Consider the following 25452-nt stretch of genomic DNA (forward strand, 5'->3'; position numbering starts at 1 on the left):
TCCGTGTCACAGGAAGCCCTCAAACTGCAACACAAGGCACATAAGAATTAATTAGGATTTTGTACTATGATGTCCCATATTATTGTATCATTGCCTCATGATAGGTGTTCAGAAAGGGAAGAGTGGTTCCAGTAGAGCTCTGGATGGCTCCATGTACCTTTCCAGAACAAGAAGTCTTTAGACAGCTCTCAAACCTCCCACATGAACCTTCTTGCCCATTACCTCCTGTCCTTGATGAAGGAGTAGTAGTGCCCTGCGTGTGCCTGGCCGCTGTGGACAATCACACCGACGAGCTCGTAGTTTTCCGTAGGAGCAACTTTCTTCCTTGGGGAGCCTCCTCCTCCCTGGTCTGTGTTCCTGCCATTTTCCCCCACTTCTGAGGACGAGTCCTGACGAGCCATCCCCGACACAGTGTAAGGTTCCATGTTCAGCATCCAGGGAAACTGTTTGAAAAGAGATTTTGGATTAATCAAGACGTTGCAGTGCGTGCACGCTTCCTGTAATTTTGTGAGAATGGTATTAATACTTCCCACATTGGGAACACCAAAGGAAAACATGGAACTTCAACTTCTTATGCTTATTACACAGAAGTTAAATAATAAACTCTCTTTAAGGAGGCTTTTTGTCTTGCTTTCTGAAAGGACCCTGAGAATGCTGCAAGCAAGGAAAAGCTCTAAGAAAAAATCACTTATTTTCTGTAGCACTACCATGTTGTAAGTGTAAGTGCATCACATACTTAAAATCTTTGTATCAAAATGTGGGGAAAAGAAGGAAAGATGAATAGGAAGAACAAGAGTGCACTACACAAAATAGTTGGGGACAGTTTTCTTACCCTTATTTGTTCATCATATTTAATAGAACGGCCGCTCTCCCAGTCAAAGCCAAATCTCATCAGGTGAATCACCAGCAGGCTTGGTAAGACCTTAATGCAGGTGCGCTTCACTGTAGTTCTCTTAAAAAGAAACAAGAATATCACCTCTATCTGACACCCCAGGCAATCTGCAGCATCCCTCTAGAGATGCACAACAAAAACCCAGCCATGGGAAGCAGAGTGTCCATAGGACAGCTGGGATACATCTCAATAAGTCACACAATACTTTTTCATCCTGCCATCCCCCTAAATTTTTGGTTTACAACATGAGTTACAGGCATTGAACCTTTTGTCTTTAATGTAGCAAGAGTGAGCATGGCTTCCATGACCACGCTTAGAAAACATCAAACTGCACATGAACCTTCTTTCACAAAAATTAAGAATCAATACCTTTTCTTTGCACTTTTCACAGTAGTACGCATTGCTCCCTTCCAGAACCTCTCCTCTAACAAACTGATCCAGTGATATTTCCAGGCTTTGACATGAAGTCACACCAAGGTTGAGAGCCATGAAGGCTTCCTCACGCTCATACCTAAATTCAGAAGAAGAGCAGAGTAGAACTTAGCCAGCTTGCAGGAACAAGAATATGCTTAGGAAGGAATATTGCATTTGCCCCACAGCTATCACAGCTGTGATGCTCACAGGGGCTTTTGTCTACTTTCCAGTGCTACTTTGACCTACATTTTAATAGTTCTGGAAGCACATAACTTGGTAACTGATGCACTAAATGTAACATTACCTGTGAGGACAGTCCTTGCAGATCTTCTGATCAGAGAAGATTCCTTGAAAAGTATTCTTAAATATTTGGTCTCTTCCTATTTTCTGTTGGAGATGTAAAGTTAGACATCAGTTGGATATATTGCAGGGTGGAAGACCAAGAAATCAGTAGGAATTTTAAACTTCTGTGTTTATACTGTGCAGATTATAAAAGAAGTCAAATGGCTCTCTGCCTTCTTCTCTAAAGATCAAAGCAAAAAGAGAAAAAAGCTACGAAGGATATGCATATGACCTAGGAAAGAAATTGCTGAGGTTTTTACCTTGAGGTACTCATCCATTTGATCTATAAGACTGGTGAAGAACTCATAAGCATCCTGTTGCTCTCTAACATAAAGTTCCTTATTCCACATCTTGAAAATCTATATAAAGTATAAATATATGTTAAAACGTGGTTATTTCATAGCTATATCACTAAGAAAAGTATTTTTTTATATAAATTTGTTATTTTAACATATTTTGATTTTTTGAATTAGAACTTACTTTATCTCTATAAATTCTGCAATGAGAAAAGGCTGAATAAATGATTACTTTTAAAGTAGAAAAGCTAGAGATTCTAAACAAAAAGATGCAATACCTTCCAAAAGTTCTCAGGTACATAATACTGTAGCTTGCTTTCCATCAAATGACCAAAAAGAGATTGAACTTGATAGAACACATTGTCATCAGGATTGTCTGTATCATCATCAATGGAAAGCAAGGCCTGGAAGGAAAGAAATTAAATTGGTTTTTGGAAAAATCATTACTGTAAGCTGTCATGGCACACAGCACTAAAACTTATAATTTATATATTTATTGTGCATATTTATACATACACAGTTGACTTTTGTTTTTACAACCTATTTACAAATGGTGCTAAGATGAGGTAGTTCAAATGAAAGTAATTCCAAAAAGAGGACTTTATTGGATGCTGGACTAATTACCTCTGGGAGACCAGGCTGCATATACAGCTGCTGGAAAACAGCATTCATGTAACAAGTAGCACCACCATTCTTCAGTCCCACAAATCCAGAAATGGAGCGACTGTCCACTGGTGGAAGATACTAGAATGACAAATACATTTTTTGTCCCAATAACTTATAAAAAACGTGAGACTCCAACAATATTCTATAGCTTTCATAATCACCTTTATATTGTAGAATCATAGAATGGTTTGGGTTGGGAGGGACCTTAATGCAGTCCCACCCCCTGCCATGGACAGAGATGCTTCCACTGTCCCAGGCTGCTCCAAGCCCTGTCCAACCTGGCCTTGGACACTTCCAAGGATGGGGAAGCCACAGCTGCTCTGGGCACCCTGTGCCAGGGCCTCACCACCCTCACAGGGAAGAATTTCTTCCTAATATACAACCTAAACCTACTCTCTTTCGGTTTAAAACCACACCCCCTTGTATATGAGCTGTTAAGAACAATTTAATAGAGAACCAGGAAGTTAAATTCTGAAACTGAAAGAGTGCTGTATGTGGTCATTTAAATACTTAACACATTGCACAACACTGTTGAAAATAGCCTAAATGTAATAACAAATAAAATCTGTGATATTTAAGAAATACTTCTTTCTTACTCAGACAATTACAGACAAAGACACACTGGAGTATCTGCTTCTGAAGAAGATCCAATGATCTGCATTTACCCTTATCTGCTTTGTGTCATTTTAAATTGAAGACCATGGAAATCTCATGAATGAAACAACAAAGTAAACCATGCACAGGACTCCAAACCATGCTAACACAAATAAAAAAAGGCTTCTTGCTTACATCAAACTCCTTGGTGAGTGCAGGGTCACACTGGTGGTGCATAGAAAGCAGCTCCTTTGTAATTAGCTGGAGATTGGAGGGTGAGCTATCAGCCAGCATTACCAGCACTTCGTAAGCAGCTAATCTGCTGTCTGCTGTACTGCACCTGGAAAGACAACCACACCTGAGATCTACTGGCTAGATGACTCAATTATTTCTATTTCCAGAAAGCTGTATTACTCAGAACAAGCAACAATTAATGTTCTAAAGAATACTTTAAGTGGTAAAACACTCCAGAGGGACTACAGAGTGCCTTTTTTTTTTTTTTTCTTTCTTTCTTGGGGTAGGAGAATGGGGAACAATCCAATGAGAAGAGTGGCAAGAGAACACTCCTTTAAACAAGCCTCCTTTACTGACCTGGATACACTTGCTAACATTCAGTAGCAAGGAAAAGGAGGTGCTCTAAACAAAGACACAGAACTGGTTGCAATTCTGAGGACAAACAGACAGACACTCTCCATCATGTAACACTGATGGAGACAAAACGACTTATTTACAGGGAGGGAAGCTCGGAAAGAGCTAGACCAGACAACATCCTTGCTACAAGAGATGAGCTTAGACCTGAGCTAGGCCAATACAAAACACTCCCAGCTCTTTTCAGCGATCATTCAACACAGCAGCCCTTTCTTCTGAAGGCCAAAGAAAAGGCTTTATTTACTCTAAGCAAACAAAAGAGCATGCTTGGGATGAACTGCAATGGAGCAGAACACTAAGGCAATATGAAATTCCACTCATTCCAGGGTTTCAAATGCTCCACTGGAACTTTCTTTTGGGTTTGTGGAAAGGTAGTGAGGTTATGCCTGATCTAACACCAACTACTCAGTGCAACACAAACAATCCAGCTGCATTAGCTCAGAACTCCACGGGAGCTAATTTACACCAACCCTTTCAGATATTGTATGGCCATAACAGCTGTGACAAGGAGAAAGCCCACTCTTTTTTCTCCAGTTGATCTATTCTGGGCTATATCAGCTTTCTCAGGTGCAAGGAGACTTGCTTTGGTGTTAAGGTTTTTTTACAAAATGGGTAGGGAGAAGGGAAAAAGAAAGTAGTGGAACTTTTGAGATTCTCTTTTACAAGGAGCTTGGGAAGCTAACTTCCTGCTCATGTTCCAATTTAGCCAACTTCCCAAGCAGTAACGAGCTAAAGGAATATTCCTTGGACTCATGAAATCAGCATTCAGTTGTGCCTGAAGTTCATCACTGATCTAACAAAGCACAGACTTTGAAGTACAGAAATGCAAGGATACTGGGTCACACAAAAACTTCTAAAATGCTATTTGGGCACTTATGTAGGAAGTATAGAAAACTGGAGAAATGCTCCACCATTAGTATTAAATCTTGCTGTCTGTAGGATTTAATACTGACATTTGCATTCATGAGATCCAAGACAAAACATAAAAGAAGCATTTTTACTTTGGATGGAAGTCTTGCTGACTGATTGCAGCACTGCCTGCTGGGGAATGGCTATTCAGGATAATCCTGGAGGCTCGGAACAGGAAATCATCCAACAATGGCTTAATCAAAGATGAACCTGAAACACAGCAATCCACATCTACTGTTAAATACTTGTATTGTCACTGTGAATGCCAAAAGGTGTTCCACAACAACAAAATCACTGCATAGCACCATATCAACAAATAGTTTATCAAATGTTAAAGGGACCACCAAAATCAGTCCTTATAGCTCTGGATCACTTCTACTGACGTCTTCACATGTGCTGTCCAGTCATGTATTAATGCAGAATTCACACTGGTCTAGTCAATTTAAAGAGGAATACTTACCAACCATTTCCTTCTCTGCCCCACAAAGTGAGAGGAGAGTCTTGATGAGCCTCAAGTGTCCTGCTAAGAGGATGTTATCAGCCTCACTGGTCTCGCACTCCGCCGTACGGTTGGGCTCGAAATTGTCGAGCCAGGTGATCTCATCTTCTAACATGGCAGCTGGGCTTATCTTCAGCTGCTCCATTTCTGATGCTGCAAGAAAAATAAAAGGGAACACAGAAAAAATGAGCAGCTTTGGAAATGTAGAATATAAGTACAAAGAATTTCAAACAGTTTGGTAATGGCTTTTCCCCCCCCAAGTAAATCCCTTTCACCAAGGAACTCAGTTCACTTTCCAGAAGGAATGAGCTGCCTTGCAGCTACCCAATGCCAAGAACAGACCATGCCAGGCACTAGTACAGGACAGTCAGCACACTGGCAGGTCACTCAGAATTCAAGGTGTAATAATTCCTCTGTGAAGGCAATTCTACATCTTTTCTACAGAAGGAAGACGAGCTTGGAAGCTGCCATCAGAATGACTGAATCAGGTGTCTGCACATACTTACATGTCAGGTCATCCAGTAACTGACATCTCAGGTCAAAATATTCTGTACACTGGGACAAAAGTCTGAAACAGGTGTAAAAAGAAGAAAGGTATACTTAAAATCATAAACTTTGCTCTAAGCAGTTGTCTTTAAAGTCTGTGTGCTCTGTCCATCTAACCCAAAGCAGCATAACCATCTAGGTGTGCTTCTGCATGCTGCAGCTTTAAAAAAAATTCCTTCCCAACAGCTCCTTCTGAATGTTAGGAATCATATTGAATTCTGATTTCTTCCCTTGCCTCATAGCAATTCTAATCAGTTATCAGTTGGCAACAAAACAACAACATGCTTTAACTTCTCAGTTACTTCTCTAGAAGTGCAGAATGTCTACTTCCAACACTTGGCAAGTGCTAATCCCTTCTTCCTCAGAGCTTCCGCAGTGCCACTTATTTCAAAACGTGTCAGATTTGCTTCCTCAATAAACACACATCTGAGTTACCTCTGGTTGATTCCTCTCATGATGCTGGTTGGTGACCAAAGAGGCAGCTGGGCCCCAAGAACAACGCTCAGGAGGAACTGGTTTGGCTTTTGTACATCTGGGTGAGCTGATGTGTCTGTCTGGCTAAGGGTGTACAACTGGTCGCAGGCAACGCGACGAATCTGAAACAGTGTCATTGTCAAGCACCAGCAGTTACTCAAAGGTTGAAAAAATCCCCACACTTCTGTAATGTTAGAAATCTCACAGAGAAAATGGACACTGAAATGGTGCAAACCAGGCTATTAGCTCTGCACCCACCAGCCAGGGTTCCTAGAAATTTAACAAACCCTGTCCATCCCTGAGTGAAAACCTCTGATAAACATAAATTATAAATTCAGATCGAGAGGAAAGATGCAATGCCTTCATGCAAAATAGATGACACATGATGAAATGAAGTGAGCATAAAAATCTCTACATTTTAGATTATCCACGGTAATCTTAAATTGGAAAGAATGATTTTTGGAGGGTTCCAGCACTTGGAATAAATTTTCAAAAGTTCAGAAGAGTCCATTAAATTTTACCCAAATCAAAGTTACTTGAAACTTTCCCTGAAATACTAGTTTTACAGAATTTGTGTCACCAAAATGAGACTATTTTCTTTAGACTAGTCACAGCACAATCCTGTGCATCTCATGGAAACCTAGAAAATGTAATACTACAGCATTTTCTATCAATCCATCACCAGATACTGGGATTACTAAAAATTTCAGAGGTTACTTATTCAAACATTAAACTGTGGGAATACTTGCAATAAAAAATTTTATGTTCAGACCATATGAAATTATCAAAACACATGCATTTCAGAAGGAGCATTTAGGAAGTTTTCAGAGGAAGACCCTCACCTCAGCACTTGGTGATCCAAGCAGAATATCAATGATGAAATCAGCAACACAAGGCAAATTGTAAAAAGATCCTGGAACAGAAAAGTACCAGGCTATCTTATTAAAAACAGTATTTTAAAATAAGTCAGTTACAGTCTTGCAGTAAAATACCACAGCACCTAGAGGACATCAGTACAGAAAAGCAGTAAAGGCTATTTCCTGATCTCCTTCCCTCACCAGAGGCTGCCACCACAATATAACAGCATTCTCCTTGCCTTCCTGCACCACTGTTTACATCTCCTGTACACAAAGACTCAAGTACTAAACACGAGCTATGCAAACAGCAGCACTTACAGAATTACATACTTCAAAGGCAGTGCAAATATTTATATTCTGGCAGTAAGTCAGCTTTCCCAAAACATTTCACTAAGGCACAGCACTGCATGCCTTATTTCAGTCCTGGAAAAAAAAATCCCTGTAATTTTAAATGAAATATTGTGTTTTTAGCTTGAGCTGTCTCAGCTAACAAAGCTACAAGTTTCTCACTATTTTTTTTTACTTGACTGTATCCATAAGCCTCCTCCCACCTGGCTTATACTCCAAATAGTGAATAATCCAATTTTTTTCCATACCTAGCTGCTGACTACGTAGCTGAAGGCAGGTTACTAAGAGAGACAAGGCTTCCCCAGCAATGAGAGCATCTTTGGTGGACACAGACTGCTGCCTCACGCAGATCCCAGCGTGCAGCGCCGTGGGCTCCCCTTCGCTTCCTGAACTGCAGTTACTTCCTGCATTAAAAAAACCAAACAACTGCTGTAATTCATTAATTCTTTTTCTGATGTTTTCAGCTTTTGGTCAGTTCTCTGCAATTTGAAAACTTCTCTGAATGCCCGATGAATGTACATAAATTTGCTCAGATTTTTTGTAATTTAATCATATAATGTCCCAAGCTGGAAGAGACCCAAGAGGATGAACATCCAAGGAATTCAGCTTCAAGCTCCTAAAATGTTCAATTAAGATTAAACCAAACGCTTTTAGATTGGTTTAGGGACACAGTTAACCCACCTGAGCTGCTAAGTCTGTTTCTAATCCCAGCAGGGATGAGACTGTTGCTCTCTTTGATGGGCTGACTACTTCCCACGAGGTCCAGGCGTCCCGCAGCAGCGGCCCACGAGAGGCGCATGAAACAAGCCACTGTGGAGGTGAAATCGTTCACCTCCATGGTCTGGAGGAACAAGAACCAGCAGTTACTTCTGTGCTATTCAACAATCTTTGTTAATCTCAGAGATAAGAGGAATGTATCTTTTGGATCACGTCAAATTGACATTTACATTTGTTTTCCTCTCTCTTCTCTACACAGGTTCAAGGCTTTGAGAGTCTTTTTGTTCCCAATGAGAGATTAGTACTGCTACCTTAGGAGAACTAATTGATTTTTAAATTCTCCATGAGGGTAGACACCCTTTTCACCTATCTGGACTCAGGCATGCTGATTTCAGTCATTCAATCCATTTGGGAAGCACTGCCCAACAGCCTAACACAGCATACTTGTCACATTAGCTATGAAGTTTCTTTCAACTAGACTCAATGGGTTTTCAAATAACATTTTCTTAAGGTACTGAAACTCAAAAATTTCCTTTTTCTCCACAGTACCATCAAGCAAATTTAATTTTTAATGAAATTTTTTTTGAAAAAAAACCCAAAAACCAAACTCATCCAATTCTAATTCAAAGTATCATGGATTATAAAGCCGCAAGTTCAAACAGGAACTTTATCTTTTCAATTCACAGAAAATTAGGAAGAAAAAGATCTTAAGACTTAAGCATGACTGAAGATAAATCACAAGTAAGATTTCTGTATACATCTACTTCTTGTAAGCACTTTTGGGGTACTGCTTCCCTTGGTAGTGCCAAAATAATTTATGAGAATGTTAAAATTCAGTTCAAGACTGGAAAAGAGACTGATGGTCAAGATTTTCAGAGGCTTTTAAACGGAGTCAGGGCAAAAACCTGTATAAAAGACAGATTGATTAAAAATCCAGCTGCCACTGGAGATGACACTGCTACATCAAAATCATCAAACACTTCCTTACTTGTATGGCAACTCTTGCAGCTGGGATGATTTCTTCTACCCTGATGGAGGATCTGTCAGACACAGAGAGCTGGCGGTAGGAGGACTTCTCAGGAGTTCCACAGATGGACATCTGCCTGCTGGCCTGCCGGCTCACGTTGCGGAAGGGCCGTGAGGACAGAGCTTCCACCCCATCCTTAATGAAATCCTCATCCAGCAGGGTGGGCATTGTCTGGCCAACCAGCAAGAACCTACATTCACAGAGCAAAAACATCAGGCTTGTATTTGAACACTCACAGAGTGAATGAAACGTAACTCAAAGTACCAATTAATCTTAAATACTAAAAGCTGCACGCTAAAAGCCAACAAAGCAGCACTTTCTCTAATGAAGAGCAATTACATACCTTGCAAGTTGCAGGCAGATGGAATAGACTCCTTGTCTTGTCTCATAGTCTACCTCTGATGGGATGGAATCTCTCTGCATCACATTCACCACCAAACTTAAAAACAAATCAACAAAACAGACTCTGTTTGGAAATGTTTCACATTAGGAGAGCTGGAATTAATTTGTCTCTATTCTTCCTTCCTCCTATTCACTCAGCTGAGTCCCAGTTCAAACTGACTTCTTTGGAGGCCAACATCCTCATTTTCCCCTTTTCTATCTACAGATGGAAGCTTTCTGCTCCTGCTGGAAAATGCTTCAGGATCTCTTGGGCAGAGAAGTGCCACCGATAGAATTACTAAGAGCAAAGTATACTTGATAAATCTCACATAATCAGCATTGTCAGGTCCTCCAAACTACTCACATTGTGCCTCAACTCTTATCTGAAGGGTCTGGATTTTCAAGGCTGTAATTACAAATTTAATTTGGTTCTCCCTGCATGATCTATACTTTGACTGCTTAAAATGTCCACTGGTGTCTACACAGGGGAGTGCAATGTACACACTTGAACCTAAACACTTAAATGTCACCAAACCATCCAAATATAATCCAAACTTTAGTAAAAGCTACACTTCACAAGCTTACTTGTGCCTGATTTGATTTTGAGGTTTAACAGCATGTTACATATGACAGCTACAGCTGGTACAGTGTAAAACAGCCTTTACAGTGGTAAAACAGCCTTGGGTGGATTTTTTTCTCTGAAAAAGAAGCTGACAGGTGTATTAGTGTGCTACAGTGTGGAAATGGGAAACCACACAACTGCTAACTAAATGAAGTGCTACAAACTGAGTCAAGGTTTTGAAATCTAACCTCAAACCTCCTGCTCTGAGGAAGTTTTCACAGAAAGACTTGGCACAGTTTCTTGCCATTTCATCATCTGCAGTTGGCATCAGCTTGGAGCTCAGCACCTACAATAAATGAATAAATAAGCAGATGTAAACTACCACCCCTCAGTGTTTTTTTATGTGTTGAAGTTTGAGAGTGTAACAGAAAAAAAATCACTACAAATGAAGCTATTAATAATACACTTACACAAAGCTGTAGTCGGTAAAGAGAAATCAGATCTATCCAATAAATCTCAAATATTCAGTACATCGATGGCAATTACAGATGTTTATTCTGAACCAAAGGGCATTTTGATCTCATTGCAGTTTACAGGTTAAGGGAAAGGATGAAGTACATGGAATGTCATCTTCTGGTTCACTTGGTGCTCCTTATTAACCCAAATTATCCTTGCTTCCAGATTTTCAATCAACAGCATCCCACAAAACACCCTACATATGGCTTACTTACTGATTCACACCTTCTGAAATATAATTGTATTGCTATCATTCTGGTGTTCCTTTGTAAAAGATGGCTCAGGTAATTCTAGATGCCTTATGATCACCACCACTCTGTCATCCCCCTCCTGTTTTAAATCAGCACTAAACTTCAGAGTGGAAATCTCAGAAACATGGCCAGAAGGAAGTCCGTGGTCTCTGTGGGTCAGTTCTCATTTATGTTCATAATCCGTTTCACTTCACATAAAAAAACCCCAACACCCAAACAAACAAACAAACAAACAAACAAACCAGAAAAAAAACCCCACAAAAACCCCAAAACCATCAACCAAACAAACCCCAGCCCCTCCCAAAACCCCAGAAAACCCCCCAGATATTATTTACTTTCTTGAAAAGTCTCTTTGAAAGCCAACAATGCTGCAAACAAAATACATCTCTTCCAGGTTCACAGGTCAGAAGAATGTTTTACAGAGTTCCAGGCATGAAATCTTATCACCCCCTGGACATCTGCAGCATTCAATTTTCATCTCTTTCATATGTTCCGCAAATTTCCTGCGCACATTTTTTTCAGAAAGCAGTTCAGACTGGTTCCCACATTTTCAACAGATCACCAGCTGAGGGGATAAAAAAGTACATATTCCTTTTCCTGACAGAAACCATCTTCCAATGGGCTTGACTGGAGTTGAGGAATGAGTCCACTCATATAATCTACACATCTAATCCAATTTATTACTTCTCATCCCTTGCCAGAAAAGCAAGCAATTTCTGACTTGCTTTTATTACTATTTTCTCTGGCACAGAAGCAGCAGATAACAGTCCCATCCTACTGCAATATAACCTGTCAGTTCAACAAGACACCCTAAACGTTTACATTTGCTTTGAGTTGTAGAACTTGTCAACATATTCCAAAGACATAATCAAGTATCTTTCACTCCAGCTGTACAGAAAAGGGGGGAATCCTAAGGCAGGAGTGTGATGACAGTGTAGGAAGATGAAGAGCTAACATTAGACTGTAGAAACCTAAAGGGAAGCAACTACGAGACAATTCCTACAGTGATCTTTGCACACACCATGACGGAAAGAGTAACTTTGTCTAATGTTCTGGAAGCAGTTGGCAATCAGTGCTTCAACCTCAAGCTGTTCAAACCACATTTGTAATGGGCCCTTAGAAACAGCAGGACTTGCAAGTAGAACCAAACACTGTCCAGCTTTCAGTGTGCAGGTTACAGTGTCCTACCAGCTGAACTCCTGTACTCCTTAAAATCCATTCACTGAACTCTAGGAAAGAATCTTTACATGGTCCAATCCAGCATTTTGGCTAAAGCATTTAGGAGATGCTTTGGGGTAAAAAAGTTCTATGTATTCCACTCTACCTGTGCAGCCAAAACAGGCCAGAGGCCTCTTGGTGAAAGCCCTGCATGTTTGGATAGTGAAAATTCTTCCCAGCTGAATGCTTTGTAAAAATACTCCTCCATAGACAGAAAACAGGAGCACAGCACAGCACAGAAGTTTCTGACAGCACAGAAGTTTCTGACAAATTTAATCAAGCGAAACTAATTCAACTTAAAATAGCTCCCATTAATTTCTAAGTGCCAACTTGTTTTTAATACATATTTTTTATATATACACACACTAAAAATTGCATATCCAGAGACCTAGAGATTCAAGCAGGAATTTTACCTAAACAGTAAGACTTTGATGGTTTTTTTGGTCCTCTCCACTTACTTCAGAACACTCCTTCCACCTTGCAAATCACATAAAGAGGGGCCTGGTTTCTCAGTAAAGTCTCTGAAGGGGAACTTTCTGTCCCTTTCATTCTGTGTAAGATTTATCACACACATAAAAGCAGACAGTGTCATGACATTTGCATTATGACCCCATCACAGTGGACTCCTGCCCAAAAATACTTAAAAATACTTAAATCTTTGTGCTCAGAAACACCGAAAGAAGCAAATTTGTTTTCTTACCTCCAAATTGTAGAGCACTCTGAAGGTGGACATGCCTGGAGCAAAAGATCTGAAAAGACTTTCTAGTATTGAACTGGCACTGGGCTGATGTTGGTGTTTTGAAGACAAGGATGGGGATTTTGAGGACTGAGAACTGGATTCTGAAAGCAGTGTTTTCTAGGAGGAAAAAGCCACAAAAGAAATATTTTGAGATTCCTGTGTTTTGCTGTAATTGGGAATACATTTCTTATAACCCCTGTAATAACCCTCTCACCTCTGGCTGCTTGGAAATAAGTCAATAATGAACATTGACTTAACATGAACCTTATTTTGCAGTAGTTTCAAACCCTCTGTTATTATAATCTGACAGGGAATTTAAGAAACCTGATAGTAAAAACCTCTTTGTGCAGCTCACCATGATCAATTATTTAACCCATACCTTCCTTCCCAGGGAATCAAGCTGATCAAGAGCCTCCTGAATAGCTGGGTCAGTGGGAATCAGGAGCAGAAGTTTCCTCACTCGCAGTGTTATCCTGAAAAGAAATCAGAAGTTATTTGCACAAAATGGGCTCAGCCACACTAGCCTGGTGGGTGCTTGCACACAGTGGAGTGAGTACTCAAACTGGGCACTGGGAGCAGTTCTTCAACATCTAGCAACCATTTAATTTGCTTACCTTGGCTCCTCCAGGTTGGCAAGCTGGTAAAGCATATCAAACACATTACACACGAGAGCCATGACTACTCCAGGGAGGGATTTCTCCTGAGAATTAAGCAGAAATACAAAGGTCTTTTCCTCCCTTCTCTGTTACAGGTAAATTTAACAGAGCTCTTCACTGAAGCAAATGGCCCAGATGCCAACCTGGCCCACAGAAGTCCCAGCTACTTTCTAGGCTGAGACAACATTTAAATTTTTACATTATTCCATTTCCCCTTTAACAGTCAATTTTTGAAGTCAGCTGTTATGACAAGTAAAATACAAAGCAGACCAGGAGTGATCTGAACATGCCAGTTGATGCTTCTTAGTTTATTTTCATAGTTCAGCTTTATTAGTAATGAAAATGCAGAATTCTCTACCCTCAAAAAATACATAAATTAAACCAGATGGGTCCTGTTTGTTTAAAAGACCCTGCAGAGATGAATAAACACCGAGCAGGCTACCACAGGTGAGAGAGTACAGATTATAAAGTCCAACCTGCATGCACAAGGCAGTTGTGAATTTAGATGATTCGTTTCAATTGCAGTTTGAAAGCAAAACCAGATTACTAAAGATTGGATGATCTTACTGGAGCTCCTACTCTCTCCCCCAACTATCCCTGCTTCAGGAAAAATCTGAGGGAAGGCTTCAGGTCATATTATGCTGTACCTGTTCCATTGCATACGAGGAACTAAATACACTGCTGCTGTTGCTGGAACTGGTTGAGGAATCTGCAGAGCTCCCTGATGGAGTCCCACTTCCCGATGTTTTTACTGTAAGGATTTGTTCATCAGAGAAGCCCAGCTGGTGGAGTAGCTTCTGATCTTTGTTTACTGTTAGCTGCAAGAAAATATTTATCCTTTAGTTCTGGAAGAGACTCAATTTCATAAAGAATAGGAATTCTTTGTAGTTAACATACCAGGCTGTCATTGGCAAATATCTGTATGTTATCCACAGGTGAATTCAACATCTTTGCTATCTTCCACCTGACACTTCCTACAGTTTCATTGCTATGAGCCTGTGAAATTAAACAACACTGGTTCAGTAAGTCTGCTCAAGCAGTAAATGCCAAGAAAAATTAAAGTCTTCCAAAAAGTCTTCCTGCACAGGGTGGCAAAAGTATTGCCCACAAGAGTGACAGGGCAGGGCAGCAGAGAAATGCTCTAACACCAACAGGACGCAAAAACCTTATTTTTTCCACCCTGGAATGATGATCAAAATACATTTGGTCCACAGGCACTTCCATATTCATATTTTTAACATTTTCAAGAAGAGTTTTCAAGCTGACTGGAGTCTTTATAACCATCTTACTCTATTTATAAAACCCACCAAGAGTGGCTACATAACCAACAGCCCATGGCACACACAAGCTGTGCACACCTACCTCTATGGTGAAGGTATCTTTGGTAGACTCATATGTAACATTAAGGGTTAAAAGATGTCCATGGAAAGAGGCACCATGAGGTAGAATAGTTCGGGGAACAGAGTAAAGGTCCTGCAGGAAGAGAAGGATGACAGTAAATACCACCCTTGAAAACGAAGACATTTCTGGGATGGTTGGTAACTAGGGTTGCATGTTAAAATAACTTTTACTGTTTTTAATAAGGTGAAAGTTGTGTTCTTAGCCTTGCCTAGAAGGAAATACACATCTTACCTCTATTGTTATCACGTAACGCTCTGCCAACAGCAGCAGTCTCTCAATTATTACAAGTTTAGTTGACCTAAAGATAAACATTGAGAACAAGAGTAACTTGTCTCGCACATTCATTTCCAACGCCCACGGGTAACTACCATGAATTGTCTGGTTTTGAAGGTACCTTCTTAAACTTGGAGTTAATTCAGCAAAAATGAACTAGGAAAACAGCCCAAGAGGCTTGTGTTGTACTGCTTGAGATGTTGCCAGCTTCAGAGGAAGCTCCATGTTTCTAAAGGTCCCTCCCCATGCTCCTGTATTTAAGTTACTCGTATTCAGGTATGACTAAGTAGGCTCGAGGTTAAAAACCCATCCTTTTCTCTCCTAATTTAAAAAGAACCAAAACCAAGCTCCATTGCCCCAGAAATACTACGTGATTAATATGCTGGTAATAAAAATAAACCTGTGGGTGTTTTTGCTTTGTTTTGTTTTTTTTGGTTGGTTGGTTTTGGTTTTTGTGGGGTTGGAGGCAGGGTGGTTTTTTGGTTTTGATTAGTTGTTTTGGGGTTTTTTTGGTTTTGATTAGTTGTTTGGGGCTTTTTTGGGTTTTTTTTTATTTCTACTTGGCTTTGTTTTACTTTGTTTCGTTGTTTTTTTTTTTTTTTATTTAAACAGAGGTTTTTCCAAATCTCTGGAACCTCTATTACATAGCAATTGGAATATTCAATTGAGAAACCACCAGAATATACAACTACCCATTACTGAGAATTTTAATTAGCACTCGAAATCTCGTGGAAAGCAGCTGGGAGCAAATTATTCCTTGATATTGATTCCTTGAGAGGCTGGCCTACCTGTAAGGAGACTGAACTGATGTTGCCACTGTAGGCATAGCAGTTGCTGTAAGCATTTTTGTAGCTCTTGTAACGGCGTGTGTTAGTGTTGGACCGCCGAGTGCAGAGCTGGCTGCCTGCAACAGAGCAGAGCAAGGGCTGCTTTACAGGGACAGTCAGGATGTCCTGGAAAGCTCAGAGGACAAAAAATATTCGTGGAAAGAATTTTTTTTAAAAAAATGGAATTAGCATAGACAATTATTCTAAGATACAGAACCAAAGGGATGTAGGAACAAGAATAATTAAAATTTGCCCTTTACCTCTAATCGTGTGTAGCAGTCAGCAATGAATTTCTTGTGCAGTGATACTGAATCCTGAAGATAAAATGTACAAATTAATTACAACTTAAACTAATATCATGGGAAATACTCATAAACTACCTAGAGCCCAACAAATTAAACAGCTGAACATGCAGAGTATCAAGACTCTATGAATGTCAAAGCACATTTATGTACAAATATATGCCTACCTTTTTCAATCTAGGAGTTAGATTAATATAGCTGTAATTTATTATCAGTTGAATAGCTTCATTGGCAATTTCTTCATCTGGTGACTCCATTGCAATCTTCCAAATGAAATCCATTCCTATTAATTCCAGTTTTTCTACGCTCTACACAAGAAAGAACAACAGTAAAACATGACTGGATTTCTTACACAATAGTGAGTTGAACCACAGGGACAAAACTGTCTTACATCTTGTTGGAAAAGCACCTTTTGATTAAAACTTAAAAATTTTCTTTCCCATCCAACATGCTGCCAAACTTTGGCATAGTGTTAAATTAAACCAACTGCTGCACATCTGTGTATTTATACAAGAAAAAAATATTGTTTACTAGTGGAAAAACACATTCCAAAGAACAATTCCAAATCTCAGTCAAGCCAACTGAAAAATTAAAAAATTTAAAAGCATGGAGAAATTTAATCTAGAATGGAATTTGTTTCAAAAAAGTCAACATGGTAACTAACCACACAATTAATCATCACAAAACATGCTATGATCCTTGGCAAAAAATTCTGCATTTGAAGTAAGTTCTCTGTGATAAAGATCTAAAACGCCTATGGAAAACTACTTAACATATAACCATTAATTTAACAAAACCATTGAAGGATCAGAGTTAAAAATTATAGTAGGTTAGAATTTACATGTGATAAGCCTAACTCCCATGCAAAGAAGAAAAGTAAAAAATAATTTAAAAACTACTTTCCCTGCTAGGGAGAAGGAAAAATTGCATACTAGAATTCATGATTACTTAAAAAAATAGCTCAGTCATTCCTCCTGCAAAGTTTTACAAACTACAAACCAGCTTCCAGCTACCAATTGCTGAATTTTAAATGTTGAAATTGACTCTCCAAGTTTTCGCTTCAGAATTTAACAGTGCTAATGCTACAAGGACAATCTGCACGTTTATACAAACACGACCATGTCAAACAGCTGCTACACAATCCTCATTTCACCTCCTCCTGTTCCTAAGAGGCCACAGGGAGGACACAAGAACTTGCCAGAACACACTCACCAGCTGAGTTCCTTGCCTCTTCAGGCGATGGTCACACAGGTTCACATTTTCAAAGAAAGTCTTAAATAAACTAAAACCTGTAAGTGAAAAAAAAATGTGCAGATTTTTTATTCAAGTCAGGTTTAGTTTCTATGCTTTTTTAAAAAAATGAAGACACCAAATACAGGGGACAAACTTTTCCTTCTACAGCTAATAAAAACCAAAATGATAGAAAAAGACTCCATTATTATATTGATTTATAGAACTGGTTAGACGTTTGATTTGAAGGCTTTGGAAGCAAATTTCTGCTATATATTTCAACCCCAAATCTGTTCACCAAAGCCACTTTCTTACCATTCATAGTAATTTCATATGATTCCAGTTTAAGAATTTTCTCTTTGAAGAGCTGTTGCTGTACATCACTCTCCAGATCATGCTGCCCTTTTGTAAACCACTCAAAGCACATCTGTGAATGAAAGGCAGATATATTTTTTACCCCACTGTCACATCAAATATTTTAGTTTTATACAGCAAACTATGTCAGACACCACAGTAACTCATCTTGTAGAGGTTTCATCAACAGCAAGAGGTTCAAAATCTCATCTCCTGGTAACCTCACATGTTATAGAGATTGCATTGCAGCTTTAGGGTACTTCATAGTCACTTTCCACACAAATAATGCTGAATGTCTCTTGTGACTGCACCAACCTCCACGTACCCCTTTTCAAACCAGCATCTCCAACTAATCTCCCAGCCAACATCCCTCTTCCAGTCAAATTTAATGTTAAAAGAGCATCCTGGCCATAAGTGAACCCCTCTGCTGCTCTAGCCTACACAAAGCATAAAATGCATGACAAGTTTGTGTTTGCTACTCATACTCCACATGTCTCAACAAACACACATGCTGCTCATGATCCATTAAAATTCCTTCTGCAACCACAGAAACCGACTTTTCAAGTTTTTCTTACCTCTCGATCCAACTCACAAACGTCTTGGCCAGTTACAAGGCATTCCCAGATCTCCCTGGCACGATTCCAGCCCAAATAAAGGGTGGCTTCTTGCAGAAAAAATGCCAAAAATTTTAGATGTGCCTCCAAATACTGAGAAAGAGGAAACAAAAACTCAAGCTTAAGACTTTTCTTTCTGAAACAAGAACTCTGAGCATTCATTTCTTTTTTTTTTTGCAAATTTAGTTGTCAAACAGTACACTTCAAAAAGCCTGGAAACAAAAACTGTTTGTGAGATTTATTTTTATTTTAAACATACTTTGTGGCTACCTTTCTAAAAACAAACAAACAAACAAATCCGCTTGGATTTGCTCTTACTTTGCTGGTGGGGATATTATTTGACACTAAGTCAAAAGTAGCATGGAAAAAATGATTATCAAAGCACTAGCAACAAACTGCTATTTGCGTGTGTGGCTTCTATGTGCTAATTAGCAAATCTGTTTCAGGTATTAAGAGCTTCACAACACATTCAAGGGATTCACCTCTACCAGGAACTGAAGCTGGTGAAGAAGCTGGAACAGGCTTGGAGACAACAGATCCTAGGATGGGGAGATCTAGCTCTCCACCAGGTAAAGACGTGGCTAAGGAACTGTCATGTTTGCACAGCTTTCCTCTGTATAATAACAAGGCTACAACAAGCCTTCCTAGATAAATATTAGAGCTATTTATAAATAAAAAACAAGAGTAATTATTCACCAGTGAATTTCAAAAAATGAAACAACAAGGTAAAGAAATTTGGTACCTCCCGGTAAGTATATCGGCCATCCACCAGCGTTGCTCCAACCAGCCCTCCTGGGCCTGCCACAGATGCAGCCAAACGGTGACAAGATATCAAGCTTCCTGTCACCAACTTCACTATTTCAAAGTTCTTCTTTAAATCTTGAATAATGCTCTTGGCAATAAAATAAAAAAAGAGAAAAGATGTTTTTAAAATAACAGATAAACAGGGATGTGCATACAGCAGTCTGCTCTTCTACAGACATGCATCAGAAGGAGTCATGCTCCCCCCTCAGAGTCAGCTGTTCCCCTTCCAAGCACCCAACCCCCCTGATGTTTGTGTTTTCAGTATGTGCTGAAACACACGTTCTGCAGATTGCAAAGTCCCACACCTCCACACAGCCACTCTACAGCACACATGATTGCTGGTAGTTCAGTCTGTTTTCCAAGAGTCAATGTCAATTCAATTACAAAGCAGTTGGTCTAAACATTAGCCATTGTTCATTTCTTAACACAAACATGCCTGTTAATTATTCTACAAAAAGCTGAGAATAAAATAAATTAGTCCTGACACAGCAAACAGATTTATATGTACACACACACACACACACATACACACACACAAAGGGACAGCACAGCACCTCTACTCCAACAGTTTATGCTACACCGCTAAACTACTTTTAGAATTGTTTATTAGCTAATTTATTTTTTTTTTAATTCAAACTTCCATGTTTGACAGAGCTACACAGACACAACAAAGGCTTCAAAAATCTTGTCAGCATATAGCCTTACCTTGTCTTGTTTTTGGTAAGTTTGCTTAATAAATGAACGTGTGATTTCATGGAGCTGACGCAAGGCTGGCACCACCCACACAAACTGAGGATTATTGTGCTGGGACGACTGGTAGCAGGAAAGGTAAAAACAATTACACATGTGGTACATGCTCAACAATAGACTAACTTTCCTCTCAGACTCCTGGAAGCCTAATGATATCTGATAATGCTGCTGTTCCAAAACAACAGCTATCACCTCTGCTGGCTTCAGTTACTTGCTCCTGCTCCCTTTTTGAACACACTCAAAGTGCCCTTCTTCACTTTCTACAAGAAGTCCCTTGATACAAACATTTGCCATTTTGCTATCCCTATTATCAAGCCCAAAAGTACCAGCTCCTTGCTAGAGTACATGCAAATTAAGTAGCCAAAAAGAACTCAATTGCACCAGGGAGAGATGATAACCACCACCTTCCTCAATTATGGGAGATGAAGCACGTCTAAAAGGGTAAAAAATGGCAAATCCAGTCAAATGATGTTACTTACTGCTAAAGCAAGAGCAACAGAAGAAAGAATCTCAACTACTACTGAGGCTTAAGAGACATGAAATTTCTGATTGGTGCTGCAAGCAGCCCCCGATAGGAAGCAAAGGATACTTAAGCTGCATTTTGAAAGAGATCCTACAAAGAATAACCCTCCTACCTCATTTTTAGAACTGCTCATCACTTTTCTGGGAGGCTTCATTTTCTGTAAAGTTTGACCACACAGACCAGTACTGAGGTTGCTTGTTCAGAGAAGTGATGTCTGGTTTAAATACTGACAACACCCAAATACCACCTACACACTCAGAGAGGTTGAAGGAACCTGCCCATAACAGACAGCTCCGCACTTGAAGACTCCCTCACAAATTTGAGAAAGCTGCCTTAACATTACATTCCCTCCCAGTTTATGTCTTTGTTTCCCTAATGAAGGGAAATAAGAACACCATGTATTTTAGAAGTCTGCTGTATGCTTACCCCAATCCCTTCTAGATTACAATTACAGCTTTTGTTAGTGTTTCCCACTGCAGCACCTCTGTAAAAGCCCTTGCCAGAATATAATTAAAAGGAATGAGATTAGGAAAGCATAAGAGGAGATCCAAAAGAAAAAAACTACAACTTTCACAGACATTGAGAACCCAAAATTTGAAATCCATATTCATGAACACACAGAGAAGTGTGATCAATATCAATAGCTGACATACTATGCCTCCTGAACATCTAAAATCCTCTACAGATGCTGCAACACAGACAAAACCTGATTTATCATGAAAGAAATGAACAAAAAAAGTAGAAGTCTTTTTCTTTATTTACAGCATACTTCAGGCTGAAAAAAAAAGAAGACAGACATTCCTGCAGGCCTCAAGAAAAACTGCCTGCTATGTAACGGTGCAGGAGAGAATATATGCAGTCTTTTAAGCCATGCACATCTCTGCTGCTGCCAGGAAACAGTACAGGCAGCTTTGGGAATGGCTTCTTTATGCTACAGGAAAAGAGTTAAGTATTTTACTAAAATACAAAACGACTACGATTTAGATATCGATTTGCATTTTGAGACTTAACGGTCATGCCAGAACACATGCTTTACTCAAAAAAAAAAAAAACTAATCTAGGCTTTCACATGAAAGGGACAGTTAAAATACTGACATACCTTTACAGTGGTTCCATTTGCAAATTCTAACCTTGGGCCCATCCTGGTAGTTTCCCATAAACTGATCACTCCTTGTGCTGAAAATTTGCTTAAAACAAAGGCAAGAGACTTACTATGAGTCTCATGATCAACAAAGTGGCTCACACAAAGCCTACCCCTCTCGTGGACTCCCCAAGGTAAGAACTTACAGATGGGACACACAATTTGTGCATCTTGCAAGAAAAGGGCAACATTGAGGCTAGATAAGATTTCATTTTGGAAAAGATAAAATAATGAACCAACCCTCTTAATATCCTCTATGCATTTGATGATGTAGCTCCTTTTGATTGCCTCTTTCACTGCATAAGCATCACTGAGGATTGTCAGGTGTTCCTCCAAGGCCTGCTGGATAAGACTACACGGTAACGTTGGAAGATGAGCCAGCTCCCAAAGTACCTCCAGAACCTGGAGGAAGAAGGGCAAGGATAGTCAGGACCTAGGGAGTACAGAGACTAGCACCTCTACATTTAATAAATCAAAAATCCAAAGGAAAACCATCCACTTGCCTTGCCAGTGGTTGTTTCCACTCGTGCTTCTCGGCCGATGCGTCCGATGAGGCTCAGCAGCTTCTGCCTCACTCGGTCACTCTCTGTCTCCCAGCTCTGGACAGCAAAGAAATAATGAATAAAGCACCTCTGTCAGGCTGTTACATCCCAAGTGTACACAAAAATATAATCCACTTTTGCTTTACTGCAGGAAAATCAAAACACAAACAAGTATGTTTCCACCACAGGTATTTCCTTATTTCTGTTGGTGGAAGTTACAGCACTAATTTGCTCAAGTCTTTTTCAAATACTATTAGGGATTAAATATAATAATAAAATCTCACTTCAAGTTCCTTAGGACTGGCTACCTAATGTACTTAAAATCCAAGTCAGTTAGCAATACAGTAGCAGATTAGACTTCTGGGTTAACATAAAAATGAGTAGCAAAAGTGTTATTTTTAATAGCAAATTTTACATTTATATAGAAAATATAAATGTATTTAAGGCATTTGCCTTTCAGTAGGCTGGATGCACAAGTACATCTCATCACCTCTCTTCCTAAGGAATGTAAATTCATGTGAAAACTTACCTTTTGGATTAGAACAAATAAATGATTGAGCTGATCAGAGCTAAACTTCACAGCAGCTGCAGCAATAATGGTATGTATGTTCTCAATCACAGTGGAGGATTGTCCCGACTGAAAAGGAGGAGGAAAACACAAGAAGGTAGGTCTTTAACCCAAACAAGATAGGGAAAAACCTTCATGTAAGCATTACCTTACTATTCATATTAATGAGTGAGAATAGAAACTTTTGACATGTTAGAAACACAAGTTCAGAGTAAACTGTCTGTGCTCCTCATTTCCCTGGATGAGAAGTCTTTGGAAACAACTCTAAAGCAGGAAAGCACAAGTCTGCCATCACTACAGCAGCTTCAAGCTGCTGCAGTGGCAGCAATGCAAACATCACCTTTTCCATTGCTTGGTGAGGTTCACATGTGGGGTGTTGAATCTTTGGAACTCTCCCAGGCTTTACTCAAAAGTGAGCAATACAAAATCTCCTCCCACACGGATGGGAGCACCATGGTAACAACAGCCAGAGAGGGGGAGGAAGTATTGCTTTTTATTAAGGAATAAAAGCGAGGGAGCTAGAATCACATTTCAACTCTGCTAAGTGTTAAAAACTTGCTATTATGCCACACACACTGCAGAGCTGACAATGTTCAATGAGTTTAGTCTAAAATACCAACATTTGCACAGAGAAGAAAACCATTTCCTGCAGTGGAAGATTTGTTTCTGGCTAAAGTTTCCACATGTCATTTGCATAAACACTCAAACCACCTTCCCCACACAGTAATAAGCTGAATATCCTTAAAGTGAAGGCCAAAAGATGACTTGTCAGTCAATTTTATGGACATACAGGAAGGTAAATGGGAATTCCTACAGTTGGAGCCCACTCTCTTTAAAGTCACACTCTGACTTTAAATTCATACCTCCAGCCACAAACATTAATATCCTAGTTTGGTCTAGACAAACACTCCTGTCACCTGTTTCAAGCTGACAACCTCTTATGCCAAGTCAAATACTTTTGCAGTCCCTTAACACTTGTTGCTAAGAACTGAACTTCATCATAGGATTTAACAGATGTGATACAAGAAACTACCAGAACAATGGTAGTAAAGGAAGAAGGAGAGGAAGTCTTTGCATTAATTATACTGTTAAAATCTCAACACCTCCACATTGCAATAGAGATGTATAGATTACTTTAAAAAAGTCCCTTCATCAGAGTTGTTTGCTTTTGTAAGACAGTCTAAAAGCACCTGCCTTGTCTTGATTGCTTACCTGAATTCTCCAAATTTTAGTGAGCTCATCTAAGGATAATTTACTGCCCAGCAGCTCAATAATTCCCTTTATACGATCACAGTATTGTGCTTGGTCTATATTACCTGTGAAACAAAGAAAGGCAACTAAATGAATATATTTCATTTAAACTGTAAATAAACAATATTAGATACACTAAATGAATTTAAAAGAACTAGTTTTTTTAAAAGAGAGAACAAAGCTGTCTTCATTTGGAAAGTCTGTAACAGTAAAGAAAGACAAGTCTAGCAGTACAAAGAAAAAGAACTTTTCCATGGCTTTTCCATTTTTATTTTGTTTTGCTTCATACATCTGATAGCACACCTACAGAATGTTACTACTTGGGGAGAAAAACACCTCTTTTCCCTCTTTTCTAGAGGCTAACAATATACAAACCGAGAGTAAAAAACCCCAGGTAGAGCAGAAGACATTTGCACAGATGTCAAGCAAAGGATTAGATGATAGTAACGGAATTTGCAGGATTTTACTTCATTTTGGAGACAACAAAAACCTTGAACTCTTTGGTTAATAGTGCTCATTAAAATGTACTGAAAGGGAGAGATGAGGTTTTTAAATTTAAGTCATTCAAAGCACGTGCCAAAAGGCTTTGTGAGAGTTCTTACCTTCCAGAGCAATGGACAGGACTGAATTCTCCACGAGCCAGTTCAGCAGTCGGTCTGTGTCTATGGCATTCTTCACTGACTTGGAGACAGTGCTGTCTTCTATTAATTTCGTTACCTAGAAATTGCAACATGTGAGATTTTAACAAAAAAAATTCCCGCCTGCATCACACACACAACAAAATCCATTCAAAAAGGCTTATGATAAAGTGTGAATCCTGAAATATTCTGAGTACAGAAGGTGTTGGGAGATTTTTTGGGTCAGTTGTTTTTGGTGGGGTGTTGGTTTTCTTGTTTGTTTTTCTGTTTTGTTTTTCAATAAGCTGTTTAAAGGCAAACTCCTAACCAGAAACACCATGTCATCAGTCTCTGATGCAGCAGAATCTCATTCTCAGTCTGACACAGAAAAGCTGGCCTGCACTGCCAGGTATTTTTCTACAGATATGCCAGAAGTAGGTTATCTCAGGCTTCTGCTTGTTACACTCAAATCAGTGTCCTATTTTTTATCCAGTACTGAACTGATACAGGCTCCTCACTCTAGGGAGAAAGAGCACATTTCTGCTAAAATCTTCAAAAGCTGCACTTTTATAAATTCACCACGGATACACAGAATTTATGACTAAGAACCAAACAGCAGTGAGGTTTAACATCTCAATTTTCTCATAAATAAAGGAAAAAAGCAGAAAGGATGGACTCAAACATTACAACTATACAGTGGCAA

General features: G+C 39.4%; 1 protein-coding gene across 1 annotated transcript in view; it reads right to left on the reverse strand.

Moving 5' to 3' along the window:
- The window catches only part of USP24 (ubiquitin specific peptidase 24), a 64202-nt gene that overhangs the window by 14872 nt on the left and 23878 nt on the right, over positions 1-25452 (reverse strand). The window contains exons 13-51 of the mRNA XM_017733541.1: positions 24735-24849; positions 24094-24197; positions 22843-22950; positions 22275-22370; positions 22012-22173; positions 20743-20787; positions 20063-20170; positions 19296-19445; positions 18515-18646; positions 17901-18012; positions 17568-17644; positions 16523-16663; positions 16314-16367; positions 16015-16130; positions 15185-15251; positions 14915-15025; positions 14450-14548; positions 14200-14370; positions 13511-13596; positions 13276-13369; positions 12858-13013; positions 10421-10518; positions 9573-9668; positions 9191-9419; positions 8167-8326; positions 7734-7889; positions 7123-7193; positions 6242-6402; positions 5767-5828; positions 5222-5413; positions 4854-4971; positions 3400-3544; positions 2569-2688; positions 2223-2348; positions 1909-2007; positions 1611-1693; positions 1262-1403; positions 833-952; positions 223-443 (exon numbers count right to left, since the gene is read on the reverse strand). Of these exons, the coding sequence (XP_017589030.1) occupies positions 223-443; positions 833-952; positions 1262-1403; positions 1611-1693; positions 1909-2007; positions 2223-2348; positions 2569-2688; positions 3400-3544; positions 4854-4971; positions 5222-5413; positions 5767-5828; positions 6242-6402; positions 7123-7193; positions 7734-7889; positions 8167-8326; positions 9191-9419; positions 9573-9668; positions 10421-10518; positions 12858-13013; positions 13276-13369; positions 13511-13596; positions 14200-14370; positions 14450-14548; positions 14915-15025; positions 15185-15251; positions 16015-16130; positions 16314-16367; positions 16523-16663; positions 17568-17644; positions 17901-18012; positions 18515-18646; positions 19296-19445; positions 20063-20170; positions 20743-20787; positions 22012-22173; positions 22275-22370; positions 22843-22950; positions 24094-24197; positions 24735-24849 (4703 nt within the window). The remainder of the gene's footprint in view (positions 1-222; positions 444-832; positions 953-1261; positions 1404-1610; positions 1694-1908; positions 2008-2222; positions 2349-2568; positions 2689-3399; positions 3545-4853; positions 4972-5221; positions 5414-5766; positions 5829-6241; positions 6403-7122; positions 7194-7733; positions 7890-8166; positions 8327-9190; positions 9420-9572; positions 9669-10420; positions 10519-12857; positions 13014-13275; positions 13370-13510; positions 13597-14199; positions 14371-14449; positions 14549-14914; positions 15026-15184; positions 15252-16014; positions 16131-16313; positions 16368-16522; positions 16664-17567; positions 17645-17900; positions 18013-18514; positions 18647-19295; positions 19446-20062; positions 20171-20742; positions 20788-22011; positions 22174-22274; positions 22371-22842; positions 22951-24093; positions 24198-24734; positions 24850-25452) is intronic.

Source organism: Corvus brachyrhynchos, unplaced genomic scaffold (assembly GCF_000691975.1).
Source record: "Corvus brachyrhynchos isolate BGI_N302 unplaced genomic scaffold, ASM69197v1 scaffold34, whole genome shotgun sequence".
NCBI classification, from domain to species: Eukaryota; Metazoa; Chordata; class Aves; order Passeriformes; family Corvidae; genus Corvus; species Corvus brachyrhynchos.